The sequence below is a fragment of the Vidua chalybeata genome, chromosome 10 (genome assembly GCF_026979565.1).
Source record: "Vidua chalybeata isolate OUT-0048 chromosome 10, bVidCha1 merged haplotype, whole genome shotgun sequence".
Lineage (NCBI taxonomy): Eukaryota > Metazoa > Chordata > Aves > Passeriformes > Viduidae > Vidua > Vidua chalybeata.
The window spans coordinates 19,446,911-19,472,548 of NC_071539.1; the positions used below are offsets into that span (position 1 = coordinate 19,446,911).

The window sequence follows — 25,638 nt, forward strand, 5'->3', positions numbered from 1 at the left end:
GTGTGAGGAGGGAACTTCAAAGTATTGAAAAAACTAAAATAATTACTGCATGTCTCCACGCATAGAAGCAGATTGAAAGGCTGATTTGTGCTGGGGATTTTTGACCAAAGCTCCCTGTCAGCTACTGTGAGATGGATTCAAAGATCTTTCCTACTCTAAATCCCCAAAGGTGGGATAGAGCAAAGCTGTGTCTGCAACCTGCGTCAGAGAGGGGAGAACTGGAGCTTTCACTTCCCTTTTCTTTGTCTGTACATCTGTCCCTCAGCTATGCTGTGTGATATGCTTAGTGCTGCATCTCCAAGACATGTTTGCAGCAATGCCAGAACATTTCTACAGGGGCACTGCCTGCATGACAATTTTGGTTGTCTATCTTGTACCTCCAACCACACTGCCCTGTGCACATCCACATTTGAGCTATACCTGAAAGCAGCAGCTGAGCTGAAACTCAAAGTCCAGAGGCAGAGGAAAGGTGCAAACCCTGTTAGCCCTATGCAACCCTTGGTTCCCAGACCCAGGAGAAGTGCTGGAACTGCAGTACCTGGACCATGCACAAAGTGCTATGCTGTACACTGCATGGACAGCAAGGCAGGAGAGAACAGACTGTCACTGCACAGGGGGAGGCTAGAAAGACTAGAATGTGTGTGTGGAGTGGAGAGGGTGTGGAGAGGGAGAGTGAACCAGCACAACCCAGCATCCATCCCTGTAAGCCTTCTTGTTGCTCTCATCTATGCAGAGGCTTGGTCTCCAGTGTCCAGCTTAACCTCTGCAGTAAGATGAAACTGTGGGCAGCGGCAGCCCAAAGCTGTGCAGCCAGAACAGGGCCCTGCTAGATGAGCAGAACTCAACCTTGCAGGGCTTCCTGTCCATGCTGAGCAAGCACTGTCTGCACACAAAAATTAGCTCAGCTGAACCTGGCCTTCAGCTCCACCAACATCCACACGGGTCCTTAGCAGACACACTCCTATGGATTCGGATGCCTAAAAATGCAGTCAGACACAGAATGCCATGAAGTGGCTCTGCCAGTAGCTGTAAGCTACAGAGTGGTTACAAACTCTATTCTCCAAACCAAAATGAGAGTCTGCACATGGCAAAGGCACCATGCAGCTGCCCTGACAGCCCTGCCTGGCCACAGGGCACTGCTGCACCTTGGGATTTCTGCTACCTCCAGTATCTCCTCTGGAGCACAGCTGCAGCAGGAAGCAGAACAGCTCTGAATGTCAACCACTGCTTGACCTCACAGTGCTCTCCCATGCAACAGACATATATCTGGATGCAGAGCAGAGAGAGCTGCTCACAACATCAATTTTGATAGAATGAAACTATTTGGAGAGCTTCTCCTGATCTTCTGCAAACTAACACCAGGTAACAGGTAAAAGCCCTCGTTAGACATCTGAGACTAATCAGCTGCACACTTAGCTTCTATCCACCTCACCACCAACATAGATTTTTAGCAATCTGCTGCTATTTCCTTCAAATCCTGTGTCCAGGCACACACTAGTCCTTGACTTGGAGATAAAAACAAGGGGAGGGGATCCAAGTACAACTGATGATTGTGACAATCGAATATGCAGGCTGGTTTGTGTGAGGATTTCTTGGTCCTAAAAGAAAACAAGGTACAGCTCCAGCGGCTCAAAAGGTGAATCCCAATCTCCTAATATAAACGGCTCTGTGATCCCTAATGGCTTGTTAGCTTGGAATAATAGCTTATCTCCAAGACACTATAATAGACACTTTATCTGACCTGGCTTTGCTATAGATGTCCAGGTAGTGCTGTACCAGATGGGTGTCCACACACTAGCGTCTCCAGAACCAGTAAATAAATACTGTCTGTGGCATCATTCAAGATGTACAGTGGTCACCCAGTTCCTCCTCTCCACTTATATTCAGCCTGTGCACTGCATCAGCATGGGAACTGCCAGGCTTGGCCAGATAGAAACTTAAGTATGCATTTCCATGTCATGAAACGAAAGTATTCCATAGTACCTGATGAGGAGGTTAAGTCTATAGGGCAGCAGTTAGCTTTGCAGAAGGCTAAATATACCATTCCTGAATTAGGCATCAGTGACAGGCTGTTGGCCACAAAGGTTATTTAGACTCTGGCCGACATCTAAAGTGCATATGAGTAATACCCAAAAAGTACTGGCTACCTGAGCCACTCTGCTACTCCAGCCCAGCATGTTACTGACCTGCTGCTTGGGAAAAGCTTGACAAGTTACCAGTGTATCTGTGAAGGTCAAAAGATCCCTTCACTCCCATGGTATCTGCAGCATCCAGGTGCCCTGAAACAAATCTCCATAGTGAGGAAAGTCAGGGCCTCTTTTCCCAACATCCATGAAAGCTGTCGGTAGTAAAAGGCAGGGGTAGGAGCACTATGCAAACAGATATTCACTGACCTGAGCAGTGACACTGCAAAGGATCCTATGGGACTTAGTAGTGTTCACCAAAGGGGATGTGTTCTGAGAGACCTCTGAAAAGCAGGTGTTTTTCTTCACGAAGAGGGTGAACAAACATATTTTCCTTGCAGTCATTGAACACGTGCACACACGCAGGATACAACACACGAAACAAGCACAGACTGGTTCATATGCAGAATTTTGTCCAGAGGCATGGGTAACACTTTCCTAGCTTCATCTGCTCTGATGTGTCTTGCATGGTAGCCATTTGTTTCTGGTCAGTCCCTTGTCTAGTCATTGTATAATGCCTCCTTTCAAAACACACTGTGTAGTAGTAGAATAGTGTCTCTCTCACCAAAACTAGAGCTGTTTCATTCAGAAATCTGCTGAAAATCTGTCTACATTGGAAAGCCTTCCAGCTTGAGTGTTTTATGTTAATCTGGCCTTGGTCAGTTCTCCTTCCTCTGACACTGGTGGTTTTTTGCTGAAAGTGGGGCAATGTTATTTGTTTGACATAGTACCTCATGCCAGTAATATTCTGTAATAACAAGACATGGAGTTGTCAACAATAAGAGTAGTTGCTATGTAGATCACAGCTTGGCAGTTGTGTTAGAAAGACCAGCAAGCACTTCCCCTCCTGACTCTAAATTGGGAGCTCCCTCTGCAGACCTGTCCTGATCCTGCAGTTTCCATATAGGCAAAATGCCATTTTTGCCACTTGCTCTGTCCCCCAACATGGAAGGGTCCTGGTGTCCTCATTGACTCCAGCTATCACTGCCCAGGGAGAGGGAGCAGCCAGAGCACGCAAAGCTGTGGTTTTCTTACACATGGGAAACTGCACCTTCTCAATGCAGTGTCAGCAAAGGGGCGAATAAGCAAGAAAATACAGCATGGGAAGTAAGGAGAAGGTTAAGTTAGGCAGAAGCCTCTGGGGTGCCTGGGAAGTCAACAAGGCAGCCCCAAAACTACTGAAGAAGTTGGCATGGAATATCCCAAGAGCAAGGGATCACATGGCCTTGCTGAAATAAGGAGACAGAAAGCCCTGGAAATTACAGGTGCCCGTATTCCTACACTGGTTGCAAGAAGCAGTGCTCCTTACCAGAGTGAAAGCAGCTTCCTGAAGAAGATGGCAGCAGACATAGGGTAGCAAGCCCAGTGCCCTCTCTAGAAGTTTCTCCACAACTTACTAAATATCACTCAGCATAACCTGCTGCCATTTGTTCCCTTGCAGCCCCTGCGCTGTCAGCACATGTGTCCCTGATGAAGTCTATCAGAGACCTCAAGATGAGAAGCCCTATACAAAGGTCACACTTGTTTTGGGCATATGATGTGTGAAAAAAAAGCCAAAGAGAAACACAAAAAGAGAGAACAGGCAATAGAAAACAAAACCAAATGTGTTGTGGTATGTTTAATGGACTTCACAATCTACAGACACAACAAGCCAACACCAAACTATGTGTGCAGCAGGAGTAAAAAAATACCCTTTTGCTAAGGGATGAGAAATGACAGTAAAAAGCATCAGCAAAGATGGTTTTTGGAAGGATGCTGATGGAAAGGCTTGAGACTCAGTGTTCTGAGGGAAAGGCTTGCTTCAAGGTGAACATGACAAAAATAATCTCTTCACATTGTCTGTGGGTCCCATATTCAAAGAGGCAGGAGAACAAAGGTGAGCCATCAGGCCCAACGCCCATGTACTGCAGATCCGAATAAGCACACAGGCCCTTGAAGAGTATGCTGGGTTTTGTCCAGTGTGCTGGATTTAAAGGGCTTTTGTTGAGGTAAATTCCTAAATCTTTTCGACCCCTTGGGTCTGTAGGATGAGCGTAGAGTAACCAACTATCTTGACATCTGGCATCCGGGGGAGGTGGAAAGGCAGTAACACTTCCATGGCATCCCGAGGGAGGTTCTATTAGCATTTCAACCCGCTGGCCTCCCTCGAAGTCCAGCCCATGGTTGTAGCTGACAGCCTGGATCCTGGCTCCCCTGTTGCTCCTTGCATTGCAGTAAAGGACCTTTCTGCCACAGGTATGCACCTCTGCTACCTGGCACTCCACTGCACTCTCCTCCCCCACAAAGTTCCCCTTCTCCCATGTTATCCCATGGTCAGAGCTGATGAAGCAGAAGGCATGAGGGGTGGGGTGTTGCTTGGGGTCCAAGATACGATAGGCATAGGCAGGAATCACAAGGCTCCGGGCCTCATTGAGCAATTGCAATCCATGACCTGGACCCACCGCAAATGTGGCCCAGTTCTTGTACTCATTCCTAATGGTCCTGTCGGTGACATCCTGGGCAGTGCTCCAGGTGCGTCCTTGGTCCATGCTAGTGACGTAGCAGAGACGTACCAGGTTGATTTTTGTCCTCAGCTGATGCTGCTCAGAGATCTTTCCTGGGACGGCTATGAAGAACAAGATGAGTTTCCCCGAGACTTCATCATATACCGGGCAGGGGTTCATAGATCGGTGGCCTTCAAGCTGTGCACTGACAAGGGTCTCCATCCTTTTCCACTGCCACAGTCCGTGGGAAGAGAGACAAGAATGGAACACACTGTTACAAAGAGACCCACGTTATGGTGCAAGGATGTCTGGATAAAAGCTACAGAAGAGCATGGGAAGAACAGAAGCAGGGTAATGGATAGAGCAAGAAATGGGAAGACAATAATCTGGCATCACCAAAGGCAACTGAAAATTACTTCAATGACGCAAATCATGTACACCAAGCATGTGGGTTATACCCTTTTCAATTACTACTCCCTGAGGAACTGATAGCTCCATATCTCAATGCAGCTGGTGGCTGATGACACCCTTTAAAAAGCTATAGCGGCTGAACTTTCAGAAATCCTCACAAATATATATATATGGCACACAGACATGCCCAGTGGTCAAAGTGTGCTAGTACAGACACTGTGTCAATATTTTTTAGGAAGTCACAGAGAAACCCAAGCCCTTTTCAAGCATCCTGGATGATGACAAATCCCTGTTCATTCGGGCTCCTGTTCCTCCACTTTGATGTGAATGGGCAACCCAGCCTACACTGGGGCACCTTCCTAGGGCTGATTATGTGACTCTTGTGTGGAGATTTGGACCCTGAGCTGTCTGACTCAGAAAATAGGTCACAGAGCTGGTATAACTACCCAGCAAGCCCTGTTTTCTTCAAATGAATAGCACATAACGCAATCATGCTTCTAACACTAGCATTGCAATTAGAAAACTATGACTACATAGTGTTATTGGCTTGGTAAGCAAAGCAGTAGTTTTCAGTAAGATTATATTAATTAGCTTTTCTGCCCTGATTTGCTGATTAGCCTTTTTGTTCATATCTTATCCTTTTCTATCCAACTAATATTAACTTTTATTGAAAATTTAGTATTTCCATTTTAAGAAACTCTAGCATATGAACACAAATTACTAAGTTTATGACCAACTGAACCCCACTAACAGGGAATTACACAAGAGGTTACCTGAATGGTATGACACTGCAGGTGGGCTCAGAGGCTGCTTCTGCTAGGCAGACTACAGCTCTTTCAGAGCCTATAATCTAAGACAACCAATGAAGGTTTGAATAGAAAAAAAATTATTTTCCCCAAGACATTCATGCCTTTGCATATGCAAAAAATTATTATAAATAGAGTTTCCACTACCCCCAGACACACAGCAGCATAAGTGTTAATAATAACTGATAGGTTAATAAGGTAGCCAATTCACTGGCACCAGCAAACCAAACACTTCTTTTGCATGGAGAGACTAGCTATTCTCAATAGTTTTTTAAACCAGAAATTAGTCCTAAAATGATGAATTTAAAAAAAAAAAAAAAAAAGAATAGTCACTGATTACTAATTTACGCCTCCCCATTGTTGTGGCATTTCTTCCTCTTCCTTGAGGTATTTCTGCCTCTCCACCGCATTTTTCCTGCTAAAACAGGACTTTTGTCCCATCTCTGTATCTGCATCCCCAGCTCTGCAATGATGGGTCAAAGCTACCCCTAGAATATCGACTCCATTTTAGTCCCCCCAACAGCTGCCCATAGGGTTGAATCCCAGCACTTATAACGAGATGTGCATTATTTATAGGCAGATTTGTCTCCCATACCTGGGGAGGAGAAGCTGCCCCGTCCCTACAGCAAGAGGGCAAATACATTTCACTCAGTGGGGCCAGGTGGGCAGAACAGGGGGCAGTGTCCCCTGCTTCTTCCCTGCACTGGTACCTGAACGTGCTGCGTGGCTGGGTCATACACGCCTCTGCGCATGGCTATCAGCTTGGCATGTTCATCCACTAGGTCCTCTCGTTCCTCAGCAAAGGCCAGGATCATGCTGAACCGTGGCAGGTAGAGCAGGGCTGGAATTCGATAGCTCCAGGTACCGTTCCGGAATAATGCTTCTTGCTCCAGGACAGGGAACGCAGCCATTGTGCTGGGGGGTAAGAGGACAAAGCACACTGCATTTTCACCCAGCAAAGTGTCATGGGGCAGATTCCACTGCTTTTTGCTCTCTCTGCTCAGTGGGACTTGTTGGGCATTGAAACATACTTTCAGCTTTGTATTTTCCTTCTGCTTTTCCAAAGAGACCCTAGGCATAACGCAGTAGCTGGAACTCAGGCCAAACTTACCCCAGGAACAGCCTGGCTGGTCTGACTGCTGGAGGGTTGCAAGGTAAGTACACCAAATACAGTTAATTAAAAAGCTGTGCTTTGTTTTGTCTTTCTAATTAAATGCACAGGCTGGGTTTTTGTTTTGTTTGGTTGGTTGGTTGGGTTTTTTTGTTTTTGTTTTTTTTTCTTGTTTACTCTGTAATTCAGAAGACTGTTGATAATAAGACATTGTAGTCATTTCTCTCAAAAGACCATTAATTTCTCTTTTGAGGTTGTATCCAAAACTTGGCACAGAACTTCCACTTTGCCAAATATAAGCTTAAAATCCCATATAAATGACACACTGAGGCAATCCCTGGCCCTAGGTGTGCCCCAGTTTGAGGATGGCAAGCACCGAGCATGAATAAGGAAAGGAAAATAACACCCCTCCTTCCATAAGATTAAAAAACAGTCTGAATGGAGTCACATCACTTGGGATGTGACCAGGCAGAAACCTTGTCCTCTCTACAGTGATTTAATAGCAATGTTATGAAGGAAAGCAAACATGAGGGCCAATTTAGGGAAGCTGCCTCTGTGTAACTGGTCTGTGCTATGCCCCCACATATCCTCTCTTCCCCTCCTCAGACCTGTTTGACCCTCTGCCCTCTTGTACCAGTGAGCCAACTCATCTCAGTAAAAAAACCAATAGATGAAGGGAATTGTGTCTCAGCAGATGGGGGAAAAATAAGAAAGAAAAAAAAGAAAAATATAAAATGAAAAAAAAAAAATCTCACATGATGCACCAGAAACTGAAGGCTTGGATATTCCCTGCTCAGCAGAGAAGGTGAGGAAGAAAAAAAAAAGAAAAATCAATATTAAAAAATCAAGCCTTAGATCTCTGACGCATTGAGTGGGTAGGATAGCAGGAAGAAGATGACAATACACTATGAGTAAGAAATTCAAATGCCTCCTACCTCGCTGAGGCAAGACTTGCTGCCCTCTTCGTTGAGGATTCTCCTATTTACCTAAATCTTGGAAAGTGCTATAGCAGCTACTGGACATGGATTAGCTCCTGATGTTCTTGAAGGCTGCTTTGATAATTCAGGACCAGATATGGAGATAGCTGAAGAGTGCTTGTACCTACCTGGAGAATGCTTTGTACTCTTCCATCTTTAAGAAGATTATATTAGCTAGCCTAACTAACATAGACTTGGTAAATTTTGGGTTTTTTTTAAACAGCATTTATTTCTGAGTCAGGAAAACACAGATAAACTGAGTTTATCCTTCAGACAAGTCTGAAGCACAAGGCTACCAAGCTCACAGGACCATATATTCCACTGTATCCAGATCCATAGCTAGGCAGCAAGTGTTCAAATATTCCTTGTTTTTGCGTTCCAGGTACATAAATATCAGTGAGATTTTTGAACTCACATCACTGCTCAGAACGGTCTGAACTGCACTGCTCTCCCTAAAGCCAGCTGTACAGTCCACAGCAAGCCCCAGCTCCACTGCCACTCCGATCCAAAGGCACTGGAAAGGGAAGTCAATTTCCCAGGAGCAGCTGCTCCCTCCTCATTGTCACAGAAGATACAGCAGCGTGAGGAAGGGCAGCAGCACTGCTACCATACAGAGTGTTACCAGAACTGGATCACAGCTATCCATGCAATAACATGAAGGAAATAGGAAGACCTTCCTAGAACAAATAACTGTGCTGTTTGCTACTTACCAGCATGGATCTGGCTATTTATGGCTCCTGAAAGAGAAACTCACCAGTGTGCTTCCAGACTATTTAAAGGGAGATTATTTAAAGGGAGATTAGTCAGCCTGTCTAGTGCAAGACAGGTTCCCTAGTGTTCCTGCTCATTATGCCATCCTGATCTTGCAGTCCTGCTTCAGAGCAGGGCAACAGGGAAGGAAAAGAAAGGAAAAAAAAAATAAAGAAGAAAAAAGGGAGAGAGAGAGAGAGAGAAATCTGGGCTGGTCCGTGAAGCCCTTGATAGAAAGCCAAGAGACCAGTGCCACAGGAGGCCATGCTGCAGCCTGCTGCACATGAGTCCCTCCTGTCTGAGCCTGTCACCTGCACGCAGCTCTGCCCACATTCTCAGCCCCTCTGTGACATGCTCACTGTGAGTGCCACAACATCTTCCACTTACTGCCAAATGGGGATTGAGGAAATAGCTGAACTGGGAGTAGCTGCCATAGAAACAAGCCTGAGGTTCCTGGACACAGCAACTATAATCAAGGAAAATACTGGAATCAAGTGACATTTCCATCTATCCAGAGACCAGACAGAGATACGTGTGTGTGTGTGTGTGTGTGTGTGTGTGTGTGTATACACTTGTACATACATTTCCCACACACAGTGTGGGTATTATGGCTGTATGTATATATATACATGCTGTGTATCCACCTGCAAAGAAACTTTTCCATCCTTTTTTAAACACACAAAGTCAGTATTTAGCTTTTTTTGTGTTCTTCCTTGTGGATTCTCATGCAGAACCTGAGTCATAACAGTGTGAGTTTCACACAGAATCAAAAATGCAGGATCTTTAAATAAGCTTTAAGTTCATAATATATATATTAAAAGAAAGCAAAATAGTTCTGATTTACTTGTCCAGCCAACTGAAAGGAATTGATTTTTCTTTTGACCCCAACCTGTATTCAAAGGCATGCCCACCAACTAGACCCTTCTGAATAAAAAAGAAGCAAAATTGGCAAATCATTGACTGGACAGCCATACAAAGAGTGTTCCAATGTTCATACTCCAGGAGTGCAGGAAGTCAAATCACACATGCTAGTCCTTCCAAGGCTACATTGCCAGGGGATGTGTCTGTCCATGATGCTACTGGGTTCCTAAAGCTCACTGAAATAGCACTGGCTGGCCTGCAAGGAAGAAAAAAGTGTTGCAGCCAGCACACCCTAAGGACATGGGCAAGACAGAGATCCAGCAATATCTTTTGAAACACTAAGAGCTAAATTGGAAAAAAAATATAAACTTTTAGGAATACAAAGGCCTGAAACAGAAGCAAGAGACTGGAGAGCTGTACACATGAAGACAAAAATTGCTCAGACCAGTATCAACTCAACAACCTTGGACAGAGAGTTAGCTGTACTTTCATGAACTATAGGAGTAAGAAAGGGGAACTGGATGTAGTAATTTTTTTTTCTTAAGAGAAAAAAATATGGCTGGTCAACTCTTTCTGGATGACAGAGGTACTAGTGAGGAGAAGGGAAATTTATCATGTAGCCATTAAGCCAATATCCGCTACTGTGTTTTGGTATTTACTGGAGTCTTTAATTTATTTTCCAGGTTTATCCTAGCAAAGTGGCATATTCAGGGAGGCTGATGTTTACCTGCAATTCCTCTCCAAGGCACGAGGGAAGCTGCTGCACTGAGATCCAGTACCTCACCTCTGGGCAGGACTGGGCAGACAGGGAAAGATGAGCACACTGCAAACAGTAAGAGAAGAGGGAGTTAAACTGGAGGAAGCCATTACTCATCATTTGCAAGTTACACAGCTGTAATGATTTCCAAAGCAGAAACCATTTCTAGCACACCAGAAGAGTCAAAAGAAATAACAGTTGTCAACAAGTGAATCTATGGTGGATTTCATCCCTGGAAGGAGTCCAAGTGGCAGAAAAGAAAAAGTGCTGGTCGACACCAGAAGAGAGTACTTGTTCCTTCCACTTCTGTCCTTCAAGGCAGCTCACATGGACTTGGAGCAGGATGAGCCATTGCATGTTTATTTGCTTTAATCCTCTCCAAGAAAAGTGAGTAAAAAGCATAACATTTCCACTGGCCTCAGCTTCTGTAAAAACCTGTTCTGAACATGATCAGAACCAAGCTGAAATGACAGCATTTCTTTAAAACAAACCAGCAGAAATGAGGCAATATGCTGAACTTGATCCCTTGGTCCCTGTCAGAGAGCTCTATATTCTGTAGAGCAGGTAGCTTGTTCTTGAATGATTTCAGATAGGTCCCAAAAGAACTATCCAACTCATTAAGGGAGAGTCTGGGGGAAAAAAAAACAAATAAAAAAAACCTGAGTCAAGTGCAAAACTCGACTAAAATTCCACTTTTCAAGGCAAGCACAAGAACCCAGGACTGATCATTTTCTACTCAGCATCAGACCTGGACTTACAGTGTTTTCCAAATGCATAAAGTCAACCAAGCATTATGCCAAAACACACTCCTTGTCTCACTTAAAGGGAAATAAGACATTTCTCTTGGGATATTGCATAGAGGGGTCCCAGAAGTCATCACGTTCCAGTTGTATAGGGCTAAGAAATAGAAAATCCAGTTTGCTTCTAGAATAATTGCTGTACAGTGCACTCCTGCATGGAAGTTTCCCTCCCTCCTAAGCAGCATGACTGTGCCTATTGCTGCCAAAGCCCAGCATCAAAGCACTCCATCTCCAGCCTGCTTATGCCCTTAGACCAGACCCTACACTAAATCTAGGCTATGGAATTTCTTAACAAGTCAAGCAACACACATTTATTTAGTCTACTAAATCACCCTCATTGTAAAGTCAGAAAGATGTTATCAGCAAAAACTGTCAAACAATAAACCTTAAACAAATTAAAACATTCAGAAATGTTTTTAAATGTTTTTAAAACTGACAAAGACACAAGATTGGAATTACTTTAATCCAGCGGCCAATTGAACTAAACTTTTTAAGCACACTGGAAACAGAAAGTTTCTCTTATGGTAAAAACGTCATACCACATTTACAAGGGGATTTTCCATCACCCCAGTACGTGCTTTCCTAAACAATCAGTCAGGGTCTGCTTTCAAACTGTTGTGGCTCATCTTGGCAGTAGCTCCTGTGGCTTAAAGTGGAGGTTTTCTTAGCAAGAGAGAGGAATCACATGAAACAGCAGTATTTTTCTTAAAATATATTTGGTGGGGGAATACACAAACTGCATTCCTATTTGAACCTACAAAATGCTGTATTTACCTTTTTAGTTCCTAGCAATATCCACAGTTATGAAAAGGAAAAAAATAAAAAGGAAAAGAAAAAATACCTTTTTTACTCTGTGTCTTCTGGAAGTCACATCAAAAGGAAATAAATAAATAAATAAATAAATAAATAAATAAATAAATAAATAAATAAAACCAGAACAAAAAAAAAAGCACTCCTAATGGATTAGACAAAAGGGAAGGCTCACCACACTCTTACCAGCTAATCCCCGACCTGCAAAATTATTTATGTTGGCAGCAATGTCAGCTGTTGTGGATCCCCAGGAAAAGCTATCAGCTGGCATATAAACACAAGCTTACATTTAAATAGCAAACCTGTTTTGCATATAAGGGGTGGTTCTATGGGAACCAGACAAACAATAGGGAAAGACTTTTACATTATCATAGTAATTAAGCAGCATGTTTCTACCTGCCTGCGTTGCCACACTATGGCACAGCTGTTGTTTCTATACAGTTCAGCATGCTGTCTTGTTTCTTGGTCCTTTACTCCCCTGGTGCTGAGGAAGGCAAAGTTCTGCTGGTTGCAGCATGTGGACTCCCAGTACTTTCCCTCAGAGCTCTGGGAAAGTTTGCTTAAAGAACCCACAAAACTGATATAACCAACAGGTAATGGTGGTGTGATAATCTAACATTCTGTCTCCACACACCTCCAATCCATCAACATGTTCTTTCTGGATAAGAAATGGGTTAACTCAGGAGTGGCCAGGCAGGAATGCAGGAATGGCATGCTGATGCATTCAGGTGCAGCTCCCAGAGCCTCTGTGGAAGTATTCCAAGGCCAAACTATCCCAGCAGCTGCAGGCAAGGAGCTACTGGGGGGAACCAAGCAGAGCGAGGAGAGTACAAGCCTAAGGTCACACCTGAGGAAGAAAGGGATGGCAGTACCCCTTCTCCCAGCTGTGCCCTGGCTGGCTGAGAGGCAGCACCTGCAGCTGCTGCAAGTACCCAAGCAAATAATTTCACAACTACATTGTGCTACTGCTGTCAGAGATGACAGCAGTATCCCATTTCCTCTCCCATTTCCTCTCCCATTTCTTGCTGCATCCCTTGAGTTCCCCTCTTCTCTGCTGAGTTTCCATTGCTGCCATTAACACTTCTTGTCTTTGAAATGATCTGAAAGAATGAGAATAACAATCCTGTGAACAGATCTTGCTAGTCGTGGAAAAAGAGTAAGAAAAGTCTCCTCATTTGATGGCAGTTGTGGTTGATCTGTGCAATCCAAATAGGAAGCTGCAAAGATGTGGATTTACAACCAATCAGCTGAGCAACCAAATTAAGGTAATGCTTCTATATTACTCTGTTTCTCTTGGGCAACCCTGTATCCTTTCCTGTGCCAGCAAGAATCCTCATCTTACCTTGGCAAGCCATCAGAGGATATGAGACTGGCAAAAAATTAATCCAGGAAAAAAAAAAAAAAGAACCGTTTCTGCTGGGTCATTGTCCTGGATTGCGTCAGCAAGAGTCCATCAAGCAGCAGAATCTGCAGCTGGAGCAGGAGCATGAAGCTGCTGACAGGAGGAGCAAACTCACGACCCAGACTAGCTCTTAGTCATTGGATCTAATTAGCTGCACTGTAAAACCACACCCCGTGTTTACGAACCTTGCCTAACTGGGCAGGTAAAGTATGGCCTTAATTGGGGCACACAAGAGAAAACTCAAGGCATTTGTATCTCACTGCATTACCTGGAATCAAACAAGTGTGTAAGGAAAAGTCCTTCCAGAGACAATATCATTGACATCCACCAGATACTAACTTTTAACGGTGGCTCCTGGAGAAAATCCAGAGTCAAGTAAAGCAGAAGCAATTAATAGAGGACAAAAGACATTGAAGAGGCTGCTAAGGTGCAGTCTGCCTGAGAGCGAGACATGAATGATTGCTTTATGGATTTCTTCCACTTTTTTCTTCTCCCTGGCTAGCAGCAGTGTTATTCAGGTGGTTTTCTGAATCACACACTTGGCTTCTGCAGCCAGACAACCCATAAATACTCATTTGTTTAATAGAAATCACCTTTCCCTGCTGCAGCTTAAAACTGGTTGTCCATCTCTTCTGAGTGGAAGTCCCAAGTGTGGCTTGGTGTGGTGGCAATGGTTCCATGGGCTACAGTGGCAGCGTGCATATGGCAGAGTAGCTCTGCTTCTGGCCACCTCCCACCTTCCCTTATCGGCTCTTCCTCTCTGAGTAAGAATCCACACATTCCCCTGCAGCCAGCTGGGGTGCCCTGCCTTTGACCCACTCTCCAGGACCAGTCAGTATCAGACATGGCTGTGCAGAAGTTAACAGTTTAGAAAGGCTAAATCTACTCCTAAAATGAAGGATGTGCTGCTTAGTCCTGCTATGAGGTTAAAATGAGGGAATCCCAGTGCAGGATAGTCCCACAATCAACATGCAGGCACCCCACACTGCTTCCCTGCAGCCACCAACACCACAGCCAGCATCCAGGCTCCGGCACTGCTCTTCAGCCTCCAGCCCATAGCACAGACCTCTATTTGCAAAACCCCTGCCTTCTGATAAAAGAAAATGTGCTTTTCCCAAACAACATGTTGTGTTCTGAAACTATTTTACAAAACTGTTCCTTATTAACTACCAAAAATTGATGTCCCACTGTAGACATGCACAGCCTGATCCTTCCTCTTTCCTTTCAGTGTAAATCAAAGTTAATGTCACCACTGAAGTTTAAAACAGGTTTAGGTCTGAGGAGGATCAAAATCTTCACTTCTATTGTTCCACACTTACTTCATTGCCCTTATATCTGATTGTTGTAATGAAAACGTTTTTAAAAAGGTTAAAAAATGCAAATGGGTTGTGTGGGTGCATTAATAAGAGGATATAAAAATAATGCAGAAGATAATATAATGACAGAATCCTGAACAATGGAGCATTTGAATTTGGAGGACCGTGTTCAGTTTTGGGTGCCACCTCTTAGGAAAGATATGGCAATAGCTGCAAATGGAGGCTGAGGAAAAGAATTGAGAAGCTAATGTTCATGAGTGTATGTGAAAAATTAGCAGGAAAACAAGAAATGGTAGATCTAGTGAGTGACAGGCAGTCCATTAAAAATTGCCAATGTATATTTCCCTTGCAAAATGCTCAAACTTGATTCCGTTGATTCCCAACATCATTAGAAAGGCAAGGCTGGCTCAGGTAATTCAGTGGTTTTGCTGTGCTGTACAATGTAGCTGCTGTCGTCAAGCAGCTGTAGTTCAAATCAAGAGGTCTGTGGGGTCAGATCATGTGAAGCAGCAATTACATAGTACTGCAAATTTTAAGTTAAAACATGATGTACTGCTTTCCAGGCATTGGGGAACATGGTATCCTTGGTGCAGAGGATAAATCCTACAGACCTGGGCTTTGACTAAAAGTCTGCTCTATCTCGGGAGGAAAAAAAAGACAAACAAGAAAAAGCCAAAGTAATAATAATTATGAATGTAAGAAGCAAATGCTAATGGCAGAGATCTTTGGGAAACAGAGTTCACTAGATGAGAAAACATCCACTGTTTTCTTTTAATGCCAATTCTAGTTAAGGAAAAGAGCCTCTGAGCACATTTGAGACCAGCACCTTACTATCCTTATCAACTGTAGGTACAACAGGCATGAGGAGCAGGTACTTTTTGGGTTTGTACTCTTTCACACTCCACTGACTCCACTTATATTACTTTTGATTTCCATCAGGAGGAGTAAGCACAGAATCCTGCTGCTGATGCCTGTCTCACAGTAAATACTATTTATTTCCTCACCTTGTGGAAAAAATTGGACAAAAAAAAAAAATATTCTCTTAACTCAAAGGGCAACAGCATTACCCCATAGTAGACCTGTAAGCCTTCTGGCACTCTATGGTGAGTCATGGGTTTGTCACAGGGAAGGTTCCTCACCCTGTGAGAGACAACACCCTAAAAACAGCCTGCCTATTATACACATTACACTATTTCTCCATTTACTTTGCCCATTTGGAAGAAAAAAGAAAATACACTTTATTTTTGTTAGCAAAATGAATGGCATGATCTATGAGAAGCAAAGGAAGAGAGGTGGTGAGGTTTGAATACAAAAAGAGGATTGTAGAAGCAGGATTTATTTAGCCTTCAAAAAAAACCCACTGAGGAGTCACTGCAGCAATTTAACGATTGGAAAATGCAATAAAACTGTCATTTCTTGCTTCATGTACTCTGCAGTGCTCGGACACTCAGATGAGCAAATCTGAAGCACAAGTCTAGCTTAAATTCACCCTAGGCAAGTCTTGCAACAGAGAGAAGCCCAAATTCCACTGCATCCTTCATTCCTGAGTCCTGCCAGCTCTCAGACCAGGAGTGCACAGGCCTGATGGCGACCTTGATTAATCATTACAGGATTAATTGCTGGCAGCCCTCTATGCCAGACCAGACCTTCAGCTGGTATAAAGGGACATTGACACTGGTGACCATGAATCTATTATGCTTGAGCTCAAATTAACCCAAGCTTAACTCAGCGAACATCTTCCATGGAGTAGGCTGGGCATACAGCTGCATTTTAAAAAGAGTAATGTTGTGACCAATTAAAATATTTTGAAATGAACAAGATACCTGGCAAGTTCAGTGAACTTCAAAAAGAAAATAAAAAACAAAGGAAAGATTTGCATCAAATTCAGCAGGCTATGTGATGCTTTTTCTAAGAGTCAATCCAAATGCAGTCTTAAAAATACAAAGTGAGTTATCCAAGTATGAAGGGAAAATTCTCTCCTAGGAATAGCACTGATCCAAGCAATCGCTAATATTTGTCTTCCTTTGAAGCACAGGGCCTAAGATGCCCCCAGAAGAGAGACGTTCAAATCACAGCAAGCAAGTAGCCTGGTAATAAGAAATTATTTCAAAAGGGAAAATTATCATAGGCATTTGGATTGATCCAAAAAGCCTTAAAATAAAACCAAGCTGGCTCTGCTGTATCTACCCCAGGGCCCAGGTATGTGAACACACATGAAATTAAGAAATGGCAATCTAAAAATAGTCATAAACATGTAGGTCTTTTCATCTCAAATGGCTGGAAATAATGTAAAGCAAGAGCAGTTTCTCATCCAGTGGGCCTTAAAAATGGAAGCAAATACTATTTACTGTTTCCACTTGAGTTTGCAGATTTGGACTGAAGTTTCGCCCGGTTGTTAAAGATTTATACGGTAGGTTTAACAATCCCCTGTCATTAAGCCTTGGCACAAGCAGTGCAAAGGACGTTCAGGGCATATTTGTACTAACTTATCTGGTAAAGAGAAAGCTGTTCCTTTAAACTGTGTTTGCTGTGACTCTGGAAACTGAGCAAACAAAATCTGAGGCACACTTTACTCTCAAGCCTAACTGACAGGAAGGTACAAGGACTGAAGGACAGTGAACTTCTGTAGGACATACCTGCCTCTGGATTCACAACTGAATTGCAAATCCCTAACAATTTGGGGGAGTTTAATTCAGACTTTATGGAAATACCTCATCCCAACGGCAAATGAGAGACTGGCTCAGCCCTTGAGTGTCAGGTGAGTAAAATCCTATTCTGGGGGGATGCTGGAAGAGGAACTGCCCAAGGAGGAAACCTCAGGCCACAAACAAAGGCACAAATCCAGTGCCCAAGAAAGAACTGACTTTGCTCTACAAGCAAAGTCACACTGAAGGAGTCCTGTGCAAGCCAGAGAGAGCACAGTTGTGACACTGTTGAAATACTGGCTGACAGAGAGGAGAGACACCACTGGGACAACCTGGTAGGCATAAAACCCACCACCCACAGGGAGAAGCCTAGTCAGAGGGGAGACCTAGACTGCAAAGAATGGCATTCATATGACCAAGTGAACAGCAAACATTCCCAAACCAACCAAGCTGTGTGTATTTTTCCAGGAGCAGCACAAGTTGTGATTTTTCCTGTCAAACAGTTTATGTGTGATCTTGCTTTAAAAAATATATATAAATAAAGACAGGAAATATGAAAAACAGCCTGTTTTCCTCTTACCTCCAGGCTGATCCTTCCTCTGAGCCAATTTTTCCTTTCACTCTCAGGAGGCCAATTGCTGTGAATCCAGTGTAGCTGTGAACTCTCTCCCAGCAATTATGTGTATTTTTAAATGCACAAAGTAAACAAGGACTCAAATTTCATAAGAACAAGGTAGCTCTTCTGATCTTAAACTATCAACAGATTCAACCGTTATAGTGGAACTGTCACTTCCAGACCTAGCTGAAAGTAGGAAATTGCACTAAAATAATGAAAACTATTTAGAATATTTGGCTGAACCTGTAAGAAGTACTAATTGGCTGGCATCCATTTTAACAGACAGACAGGTATTTTATTCAGGGCTGATTTTCTACAGATACAAATTGGGACTGTTAATTTGAACCTACTTTAAGAAAAACTCTAAATACTGATGTGTGAAACACCACAGTAACTTCCAGACAAGAAGAACCCAAAGAACCCATTGTCCCATATTGCTATATTTTGGACATTTGCAAGACAATGTAAAATGCTTTAACAATACAATTACCCTCATCTGTCCCTGAATATGTGGCCAGTGCCTGGGGATTTCACTCAGATTTTCCTTTTGAAAGTAGCTTGTTCTATGATTTCAATAGGCAATTATAATTTTCCCCTCAAATAGTTATGGGAGGAAATAATGCATGTTTCCAAGCACGACCCCATGGAAACTGCCCCATCATATCTAAAATAAGGAAAATTGACAAGACTCAGTAAAAGCCTGGAACAATCTGGAAGTCTCATCTCCCTCTTGCCTTCTCTTTCCTATATGAAATCATCTTGGAAGGAGATGTCTATGATAAAACAGGTCAAGCAGGCTACTCAATCTGCAAAACTTGGACTTTGCTTTTCCAAAAGGAAGCAATTCCTAAAACAATAACCCTTTTTAGGAGCAGTTGCAGTCAGCTCAAATAAAACTTAAAAAGAACAACAGGGCCACTGAGGAACTAGAAATCTAGACAAGATGCTTGCTTTTCACTTGGGGACTGAAATATAGAAAACATCAAACGAAAAATAACCAAAACCAAGAGAATATTCAATCTAGTTCATTTTTCCTTTAATTACAGTATGTTCCAGAGTTCTTTTGAGCATGTCAGGTTATCTCATGTCATGCTGTTGCACTTATATTGAGTTCCTGCTTAAGTAACTCAGAAGAAAAAAAGACTATAGAAAAATGCTGGAGTATTCACAAACTATAATATACTACTCCTAGTCTAGAGATGGGGAACTATGACTGACGTGCTCCAGATTTCCCAGGGAACTGCAGTAGAGCTAAGAAAATCCATCTACGCTCCCAGAACCCTATCCTGTGCCACAGCCATGAGATTAACTACCCTCGTCCCAGCCTTCCTCTTTCTGTGCTTGAAAACTGGGAATGAAGAGGAGGGTAAAAGCTGCTGTTAGAAGGAAAGATCCAGAAGGGAAAGTTTTGCCAACCTTTTCCAGCGCTTGGGTAAAGTGAGCTACAGAATTGCAGTTGCAGAAGCATGACACTAATTTGACAAGAAGATGGAGACTCCCTGGGCGTATACATGCAGCCAGAACACTGCATATGTCCCTTGTTTTCTACAGTACCATGCTGGCTGGGTCTGCAGCTGGCAAATTAGAAGCAAGTGGGGAAGGCTTGGGATTGATTGCCTAAGACCTGGGCTAGTCCCCTAGTATGGGGAGAGAAGAGGCTACTCTGCATTGGGAGTTGCATTCCAGCAAGCTTCTCTTCCCACCAGGGTCTAAATACGGCTATCTTGAAGGGGAAGTTTGCATTGGTCAATGCTGTTTGCTAATGAGTTTCCAGAGTTGTGTATCAAATGCTTTTCCTGAGTTACTAAAGACCCATGCAGTCAGAGTAACAGGCTGTAAGAATAGAATCAGCTTATGTCATGTTTGAAATTAGCTGAAATTAGCTTGATGCAGTTGACAAGGATAGCATGGCATAGCAGCACTCCAAACCTGCCTGGCTTTTCAAACTAGCAGTAATCAGCCTAACAGGATTCTGATGTCTTAGTGACTTCTGGCTCTCCTGTAGCTACACATTTGCAAGCAGATTCACTAAACAGGCACTCCTTGGACCCTCCACCTAATAAACACTGAGGGAGGAAAAAGTGAGAACTCTACTATTTCTTGATGAACAAAATTAGCCTTCTCTTTCCCTGCTTCTATATGGAACCTTTCAAATGAAAAATCCTATGAATTCTTACCTTCTGCAGTTCAAACAACCACCCATGCTCATTTCTTCCATAACAAGTGTCTAATACACAACCAGCAAATCTAGAAATAGAAGTGGGCATCATTCTGTTTTTCCCCAAGAGCAGCACAGGTCTTGTCTGCCCAAGGGACACTTGGCCTGTCTGCTTACTAATGAGTCTGTCTTGAAAAGCTTCAACCAAGACATCTATTAATCCTCCTTTTCCAAGTGTCCTAGAATTACTAAACCTCTCTGCTTTCAGCAAGGCATTATGCCCTGGATATTATTTCTCGTACTATGTTTTTGACTAAATCATTTCATCAGAGACTAAAGCTTCCATAGCTTAGTGCTTTAAGTTTTTAAAGTAAGTTCTACATTGCATACACATTCTGTGGCTAGAAGGCTTCACACAGCCCAAACAGAACAAACAAGGAACAAGGACTCACAACTCCCACGTGCAATCCTGCAAAACAGAAGAGAGCACCAGGCAGACTGCTGAGAGCCTTCCTGTGTATGTACTTGCAGAGTACATGGGTATCTCCTGCTTTGAGGCTACATCCTGTGATTTGCCCCTAAGCCCTGAGCTGATAATTGTGTACTCCCCCCAGCCTAGGAGATGCAGTGATTTGGTGTTTAATTATTCACTTACCTTCCAGAGATAAACCTGGAAAACCTCAAGAGTTTTCAACCACAGCTATTTAGCAACAATTTCACGAGTATCTTCTCAGCAGAAATAAGGAATGGGATGGCATCAACAGCAAGAACATTTCATAAACAGCAGGAAGAAGGAAAGGCGGGTTCCTCTAGAAGCAGGAGTTCTTGTTAGTAGAGAGATATCAGTGATGTCAGAAGAACAAGGATGAGTTCTATACATTTTATTTTTCAGGACTCTCTCAAAATCTTCAAGCAAAGATGCATTTTCACTATTGCATGTATAATAATTTAAGGAAAGGAATAGAAATAAGGTCAGATTTTTGTTTTATTAGTTTTATAATAAAAAGCAGAAGAGTTTTTAGATTTCCACTTGTGCTCTTCTGTATGATTTAAAAATGAGGTTGACTCCTTCTACACAGCTGTAGAGAACGTGTGTGTTTTTATATGTACATATACACATACGTAGTACAGCTCCAGAGGTGAAATTCTTTAACACCTTAGCTCTTGTCTATGGCTACATCTACTACATGAGGCCCAGGGGATGAAGCATTGAATTCAATGGGATAGGGCTGGACCACTCACTGACTTGCATGGATTGAGCAAGGATGACAATTAGTAGCAGCACATAAGAAAGCACATCCTTTTAGATAATTGTTTTTGAATCATAAAGAATCAGTAAACAGTAAAAAAGATAAACCATGCTGCAGCAGAAAAATATGCAGCTTTTTACTGTTATTTACTAAGTACATATATATATATATATTAGTTAATTTAAACAAAGTAGTGAAATAGGTCATGTTTCATGCAGAGGGAATTGTATGAAGGCATGTATCCTCTTCTGTCATGTGTTGTAACATTTGTAGAACACACTTATTTGGTGGTCGTATGGACACATGGCTTACCTTTATGCATAGAGCTACCCACAATGCCAGACTTAATTCCAGAAACAGTTTTAGAGCTAGTGAGAACATCTGAGTAATTTTTAGCCACTTTAAATGTACTGGTTTCTCTCTCTATCCCCGTTCATATGGTCTGAGGGTTTCAAAAGCACATGGTTTGGAGGATTTATTATATGGGTCCAATGTATTTATTTTTAGTAGCTGAAGTGTTTCTAAAACAGGTTCTCTGTAACATGTGCAAGACAAAAAGGGTTTTCTTGTCACAAAAGTGTAATGAACTATATAATTCTGTCTTGGTTTTGCTTACTATAAATAAGGTACCAGCACTGAATCATGGCAATAGAACCATTATGTTAGCTTCCTCAGCTGAAAGACTATCTCACAATCAGAGTGGTTGTCGTTTGATTCTGTTAAGGCTGGTTATAGAATTCAATCTTATTTACAAAATGAGCTCAAAATGTTTAATTTATGGAAACATGTGGGGTCAAACTACTTTATATTCTTTCAGCCAGCATTCCCAAACTTATGGTCTAATTTTCTCTGGCTTCTGCTGTGAACCTCTTTGGTCCATGTGTTAGTATCTGGTCAGTCTGTTCTCATGCTCCACCTGTTTGTCTCTACCTCTGTGCCTTAATCAAATAATACCTTGGCCTTGCACCTAAATAGTTGAAATTCCTTTGTCATGTACATTGCTCTGGACAGGGACATGCGCGTAAGTGTCTTTTGCTGCCACTTAATAGAAAGCATCAGGATTATAAACACTTCCAAGGATGGTGATCCCAACCAGGAACAATGAAAATATAGATATTTGTGTAGTCAGGCAGTTGAGGGCTGTGAGAGCTTTAGGGTAAGATGTTACCACGCCCGTACATCCTTCTGCTGAAAGTCAGTCCCCCTGGAGCAGGGGTGGCTCAGCAGGACACGTGAGAGCACCACACTCACACTGGCTCCAAGTCTTCACCTCAACCACTGATGAGGCTTAAAAAAATTCATAGCTGCATCTGCTGAGAGCTAAATCTGCCAGAGCCTAGGGCTGAGTCTGTGGGTGTTAGTATTCCCCTGACTCAGACAGAAATATCTCCCAATGCAAATGCAGGCCTGAGCTTGGGCAGAGTCCCAGAACCTCTGCCAGGGTCCTCTCGCATGTGGCACTCCTTAAGGGTTTGGCACCCGCATGAGCAAGAGCGGCTGTCGATGAGTAAGGCGTGTTGCTGGATTTTGGACTGTGCTGCATACCAGCAGAGCTGGGTTTGCCTCATTATCATGCAGAGTGAAAGAATTTAGAGATGACATTCCACTCCAATTAAAACCAAGTAACATGGACAAAAGTCACTGTCTAACACACGAGCAGGGATGTAATGGGGACTGTTGCTGATGGGAGACAGAAGTTTGGTTTTGGTTTGCACAAGACTTTAAGAAAAGCATTTTAAAATTAAACCATTAAGATGCAGCTAAATTAGTATTTGCATGTACATTTAAAGAAGAAATATTAAAGGAGCCATGTTATTTATAAGGGCTTGAAGTCAAAATTCTGTCCTGAAAGAGCGCTATCTGGTTCATCAAATATACATGAAAGGTGCATCCCTATATTCAGCACACAAAACCTTCCAGATGAGTCATTAATAGAACTTTTACACTTGAGATGACTTCAACACAAAAAAGGAAGAAAAGATTATAAGATTTTCTGCCTTTCTACAGCACAAACACACTACAGCTAAGACAGCAATTTCTGCATTGAGCCCCAAAACAAAATGATGTGGAGCTAGACATCATTTAAAGGGGCATCCAGCCATGGATGGATTTGAGCTGATGGCAAAACTAACACAGCACTAGGTAACACAGAGTAGGCATTCACTGCCCTGTGTGATGAGAGCAGCCACCTGCATATTTTGAGTGGACACTCAGACACTGTTATCTTCATTCCTGGTGGTGGCAGGGACACAGTCAGACACATGCAATTCTTCTGTGATTGCATGTCCCTATATAGGCAAACCATTCAGTCAAGTTGTATTCATACCTGTTATTTTCTGCTTTGAAACATCCCTGAATCACACAGCTGGAGATTTCAGTCTGTCTCTAGTATTAATTGAGCAATCTTCATTACTCTTCCAGGCTGGGCAACAGTGTTGTATAATATCAGCAATTTGAGCAGTTTTAATTTCAAAATCCTTGTGTTAACTTCCTTATTACAGTGCTTAACACTTTTCAGTCAGCCAATACACCTTCCCACTTTAAAGAGGAATTAGGAATTTATTGAAGGACTGGATTCACCAGCAAGAAGAGCCACCAGTCTTGTCCTGCTGCACCCCTTCTATCACAGGGAAGGCTGGGAACAGGAAGCCAAGTAAGTCCCACATAAATGATTACCTTGTGGCAGTGGAAGAGAGGGTGCAGAAAAAATCCTCCCAGAGACACAGGCTGTCAGATCAGGGCCAGCACCAGGCACACCAAAAGAGTCCATTATCCAGGACAACAAAGTACTAGGGAGGCAAAGAATCCATGATCCAGCTGCTGCTCTGCTGTGCTGGAGCTCTGGAAAACTGCCACTGAGAGAGGGGCCAGGGTGTGTGGAGCAGCAGGTTTGGCAGGGAAGGAGATGGCTCTTTCCAGCAGCTCAGACACCACTTGCACCCCTCCTGTCTCAGCAACAGCTGAGGCAGCCAGGTGGCTTTCCAGGGCTGCCAGCCCCCAGCAACTCCCTCTGCTACCAGTGCCCACCGGCGCTGCCACCAGTGACAGACCACACAGTCTGCCTCTACCATGACTCGTTTAGCTGTGCCTGCCTGGCGCATCGTGGGATGAGGGAGAGATGCTCAACTGGTGCCAGAATGTACCTCCTGCTCCAGACTCCCACATCAAACTGCCCATAATAAACCCATTTGAAATACCTGCAGGTCTACATGGCTGCAATCTCAGCTTTCAGTCTGCAGCTTCTGCTACTAAAAGCATCCTTATCTTTGATTAGCCCTAACTGGTTAACAGAAGTTACACCTAATACACCTTTCATACATCTGATACCCTTCATATTCCTCTAAGTCTACTCTCTTTATACAGTAGTCACATCCACAGCCAGCCCATGCCTTGAAAACACCTCCAGTTCCCACCCTCCCAGAGGTAGCAGTGCTCCCTGTTTCTTACACACATCCATATGTCCAGGTCCACACTGTTCTAGGAACCTCAGTCCCTTTTACAGCTTGTATTAGCATCTTACCCAACATCCCTGAGTTCAGCTGTTCTTGTACAAATTCATGGCATTTGCTGGTAAATGCCAGTTTTTTACATAAGCAAGTAAAATTTCTACACAGTCAAATTCCTGGAGGCTGGATTATGTGTGAGTCAAAATGCATATTTCTAGTGTTGCTGTATGTGCATCACTTGTTGGCTTCACTGTTGTCATCTTTCCCTTTTCCCTACAGACTGCTACTTTGGTCTCCATGAGCTCCAGGGAAGTGTTTGCCTGCAAAGCACATTCAGGTGGGTGGTGACTCAAGCCATGTGATTTCAAGGTGGCATGTGACTGTACTTGGGAGGGGTTACTCCTGACAAAAGACCTGGCTCTCATCTACCTCTGACTATCAGAGATTAATACCTTCTTCAAAAATTCTCTACAAACACTCAGACAGGGGTAGTTAAGGTCCACACATGCTTGAGCCATTCTCTGTCACAGAATAGTTTGACTGCTACCAGAAAAAAGTAATACTAAATTTGAATGTATCCTTCAAATATATCCCTAGTTTTTTAATACACCTTAATTACTGGAAAAGTCAGGACTATTTGATTGACATATCAGTAAATGGTTTCTCAATACTTTCTTAGAGTATCAATTTTGAAATCAGAAGTATTGACTTCAGAAATGCAGTTTGTTCTTGAATTCGTCATTGGAGAAAGTAAAAAACAGTATATATTGTTTATAACCACCACACTAAATGAGTGCCCCTCTACCTCTCCTAGAAAACATGAAAGCCTCTCTCTCATCCATTGCTATCTTTGTTT

The 25,638-nt window shown here is 43.0% G+C and overlaps 2 protein-coding genes across 7 annotated transcripts in view; both read right to left on the bottom strand.

Annotated features, from left to right (window-relative positions):
- The window catches only part of INPP5D (inositol polyphosphate-5-phosphatase D), a 61,902-nt gene extending 55,227 nt beyond the window's left edge, over nucleotides 1–6,675 (bottom strand). The window contains exon 1 of one of the 2 annotated variants that reach the window (XM_053952066.1): nucleotides 4,736–4,813. The gene's annotated coding sequence lies outside the window, so the exon portion shown is untranslated. Of the gene's footprint in view, nucleotides 1–4,735; nucleotides 4,814–6,593 lie in introns of those variants that run through there. The other variant, XM_053952065.1, reaches the window with a different exon arrangement.
- NEU2 (neuraminidase 2) overlaps nucleotides 3,787–25,638 on the bottom strand; it is a 36,319-nt gene continuing 14,467 nt past the window's right edge. For 3 of the 5 annotated variants that reach the window (XM_053952090.1, XM_053952089.1, XM_053952091.1), the window contains 3 exons: nucleotides 10,310–10,405; nucleotides 6,594–6,798; nucleotides 3,787–4,897 (listed from right to left, as the gene is read on the bottom strand). In XM_053952090.1, coding sequence (XP_053808065.1) covers nucleotides 3,959–4,897; nucleotides 6,594–6,794 — 1,140 coding nt within the window. In that variant the 5' untranslated portion in view covers nucleotides 6,795–6,798; nucleotides 10,310–10,405 and the 3' untranslated portion in view covers nucleotides 3,787–3,958. Of the gene's footprint in view, nucleotides 4,898–5,850; nucleotides 5,928–6,593; nucleotides 6,799–8,681; nucleotides 8,822–10,309; nucleotides 10,406–25,638 lie in introns of those variants that run through there. The other 2 variants (XM_053952092.1, XM_053952093.1) reach the window with 2 other exon arrangements.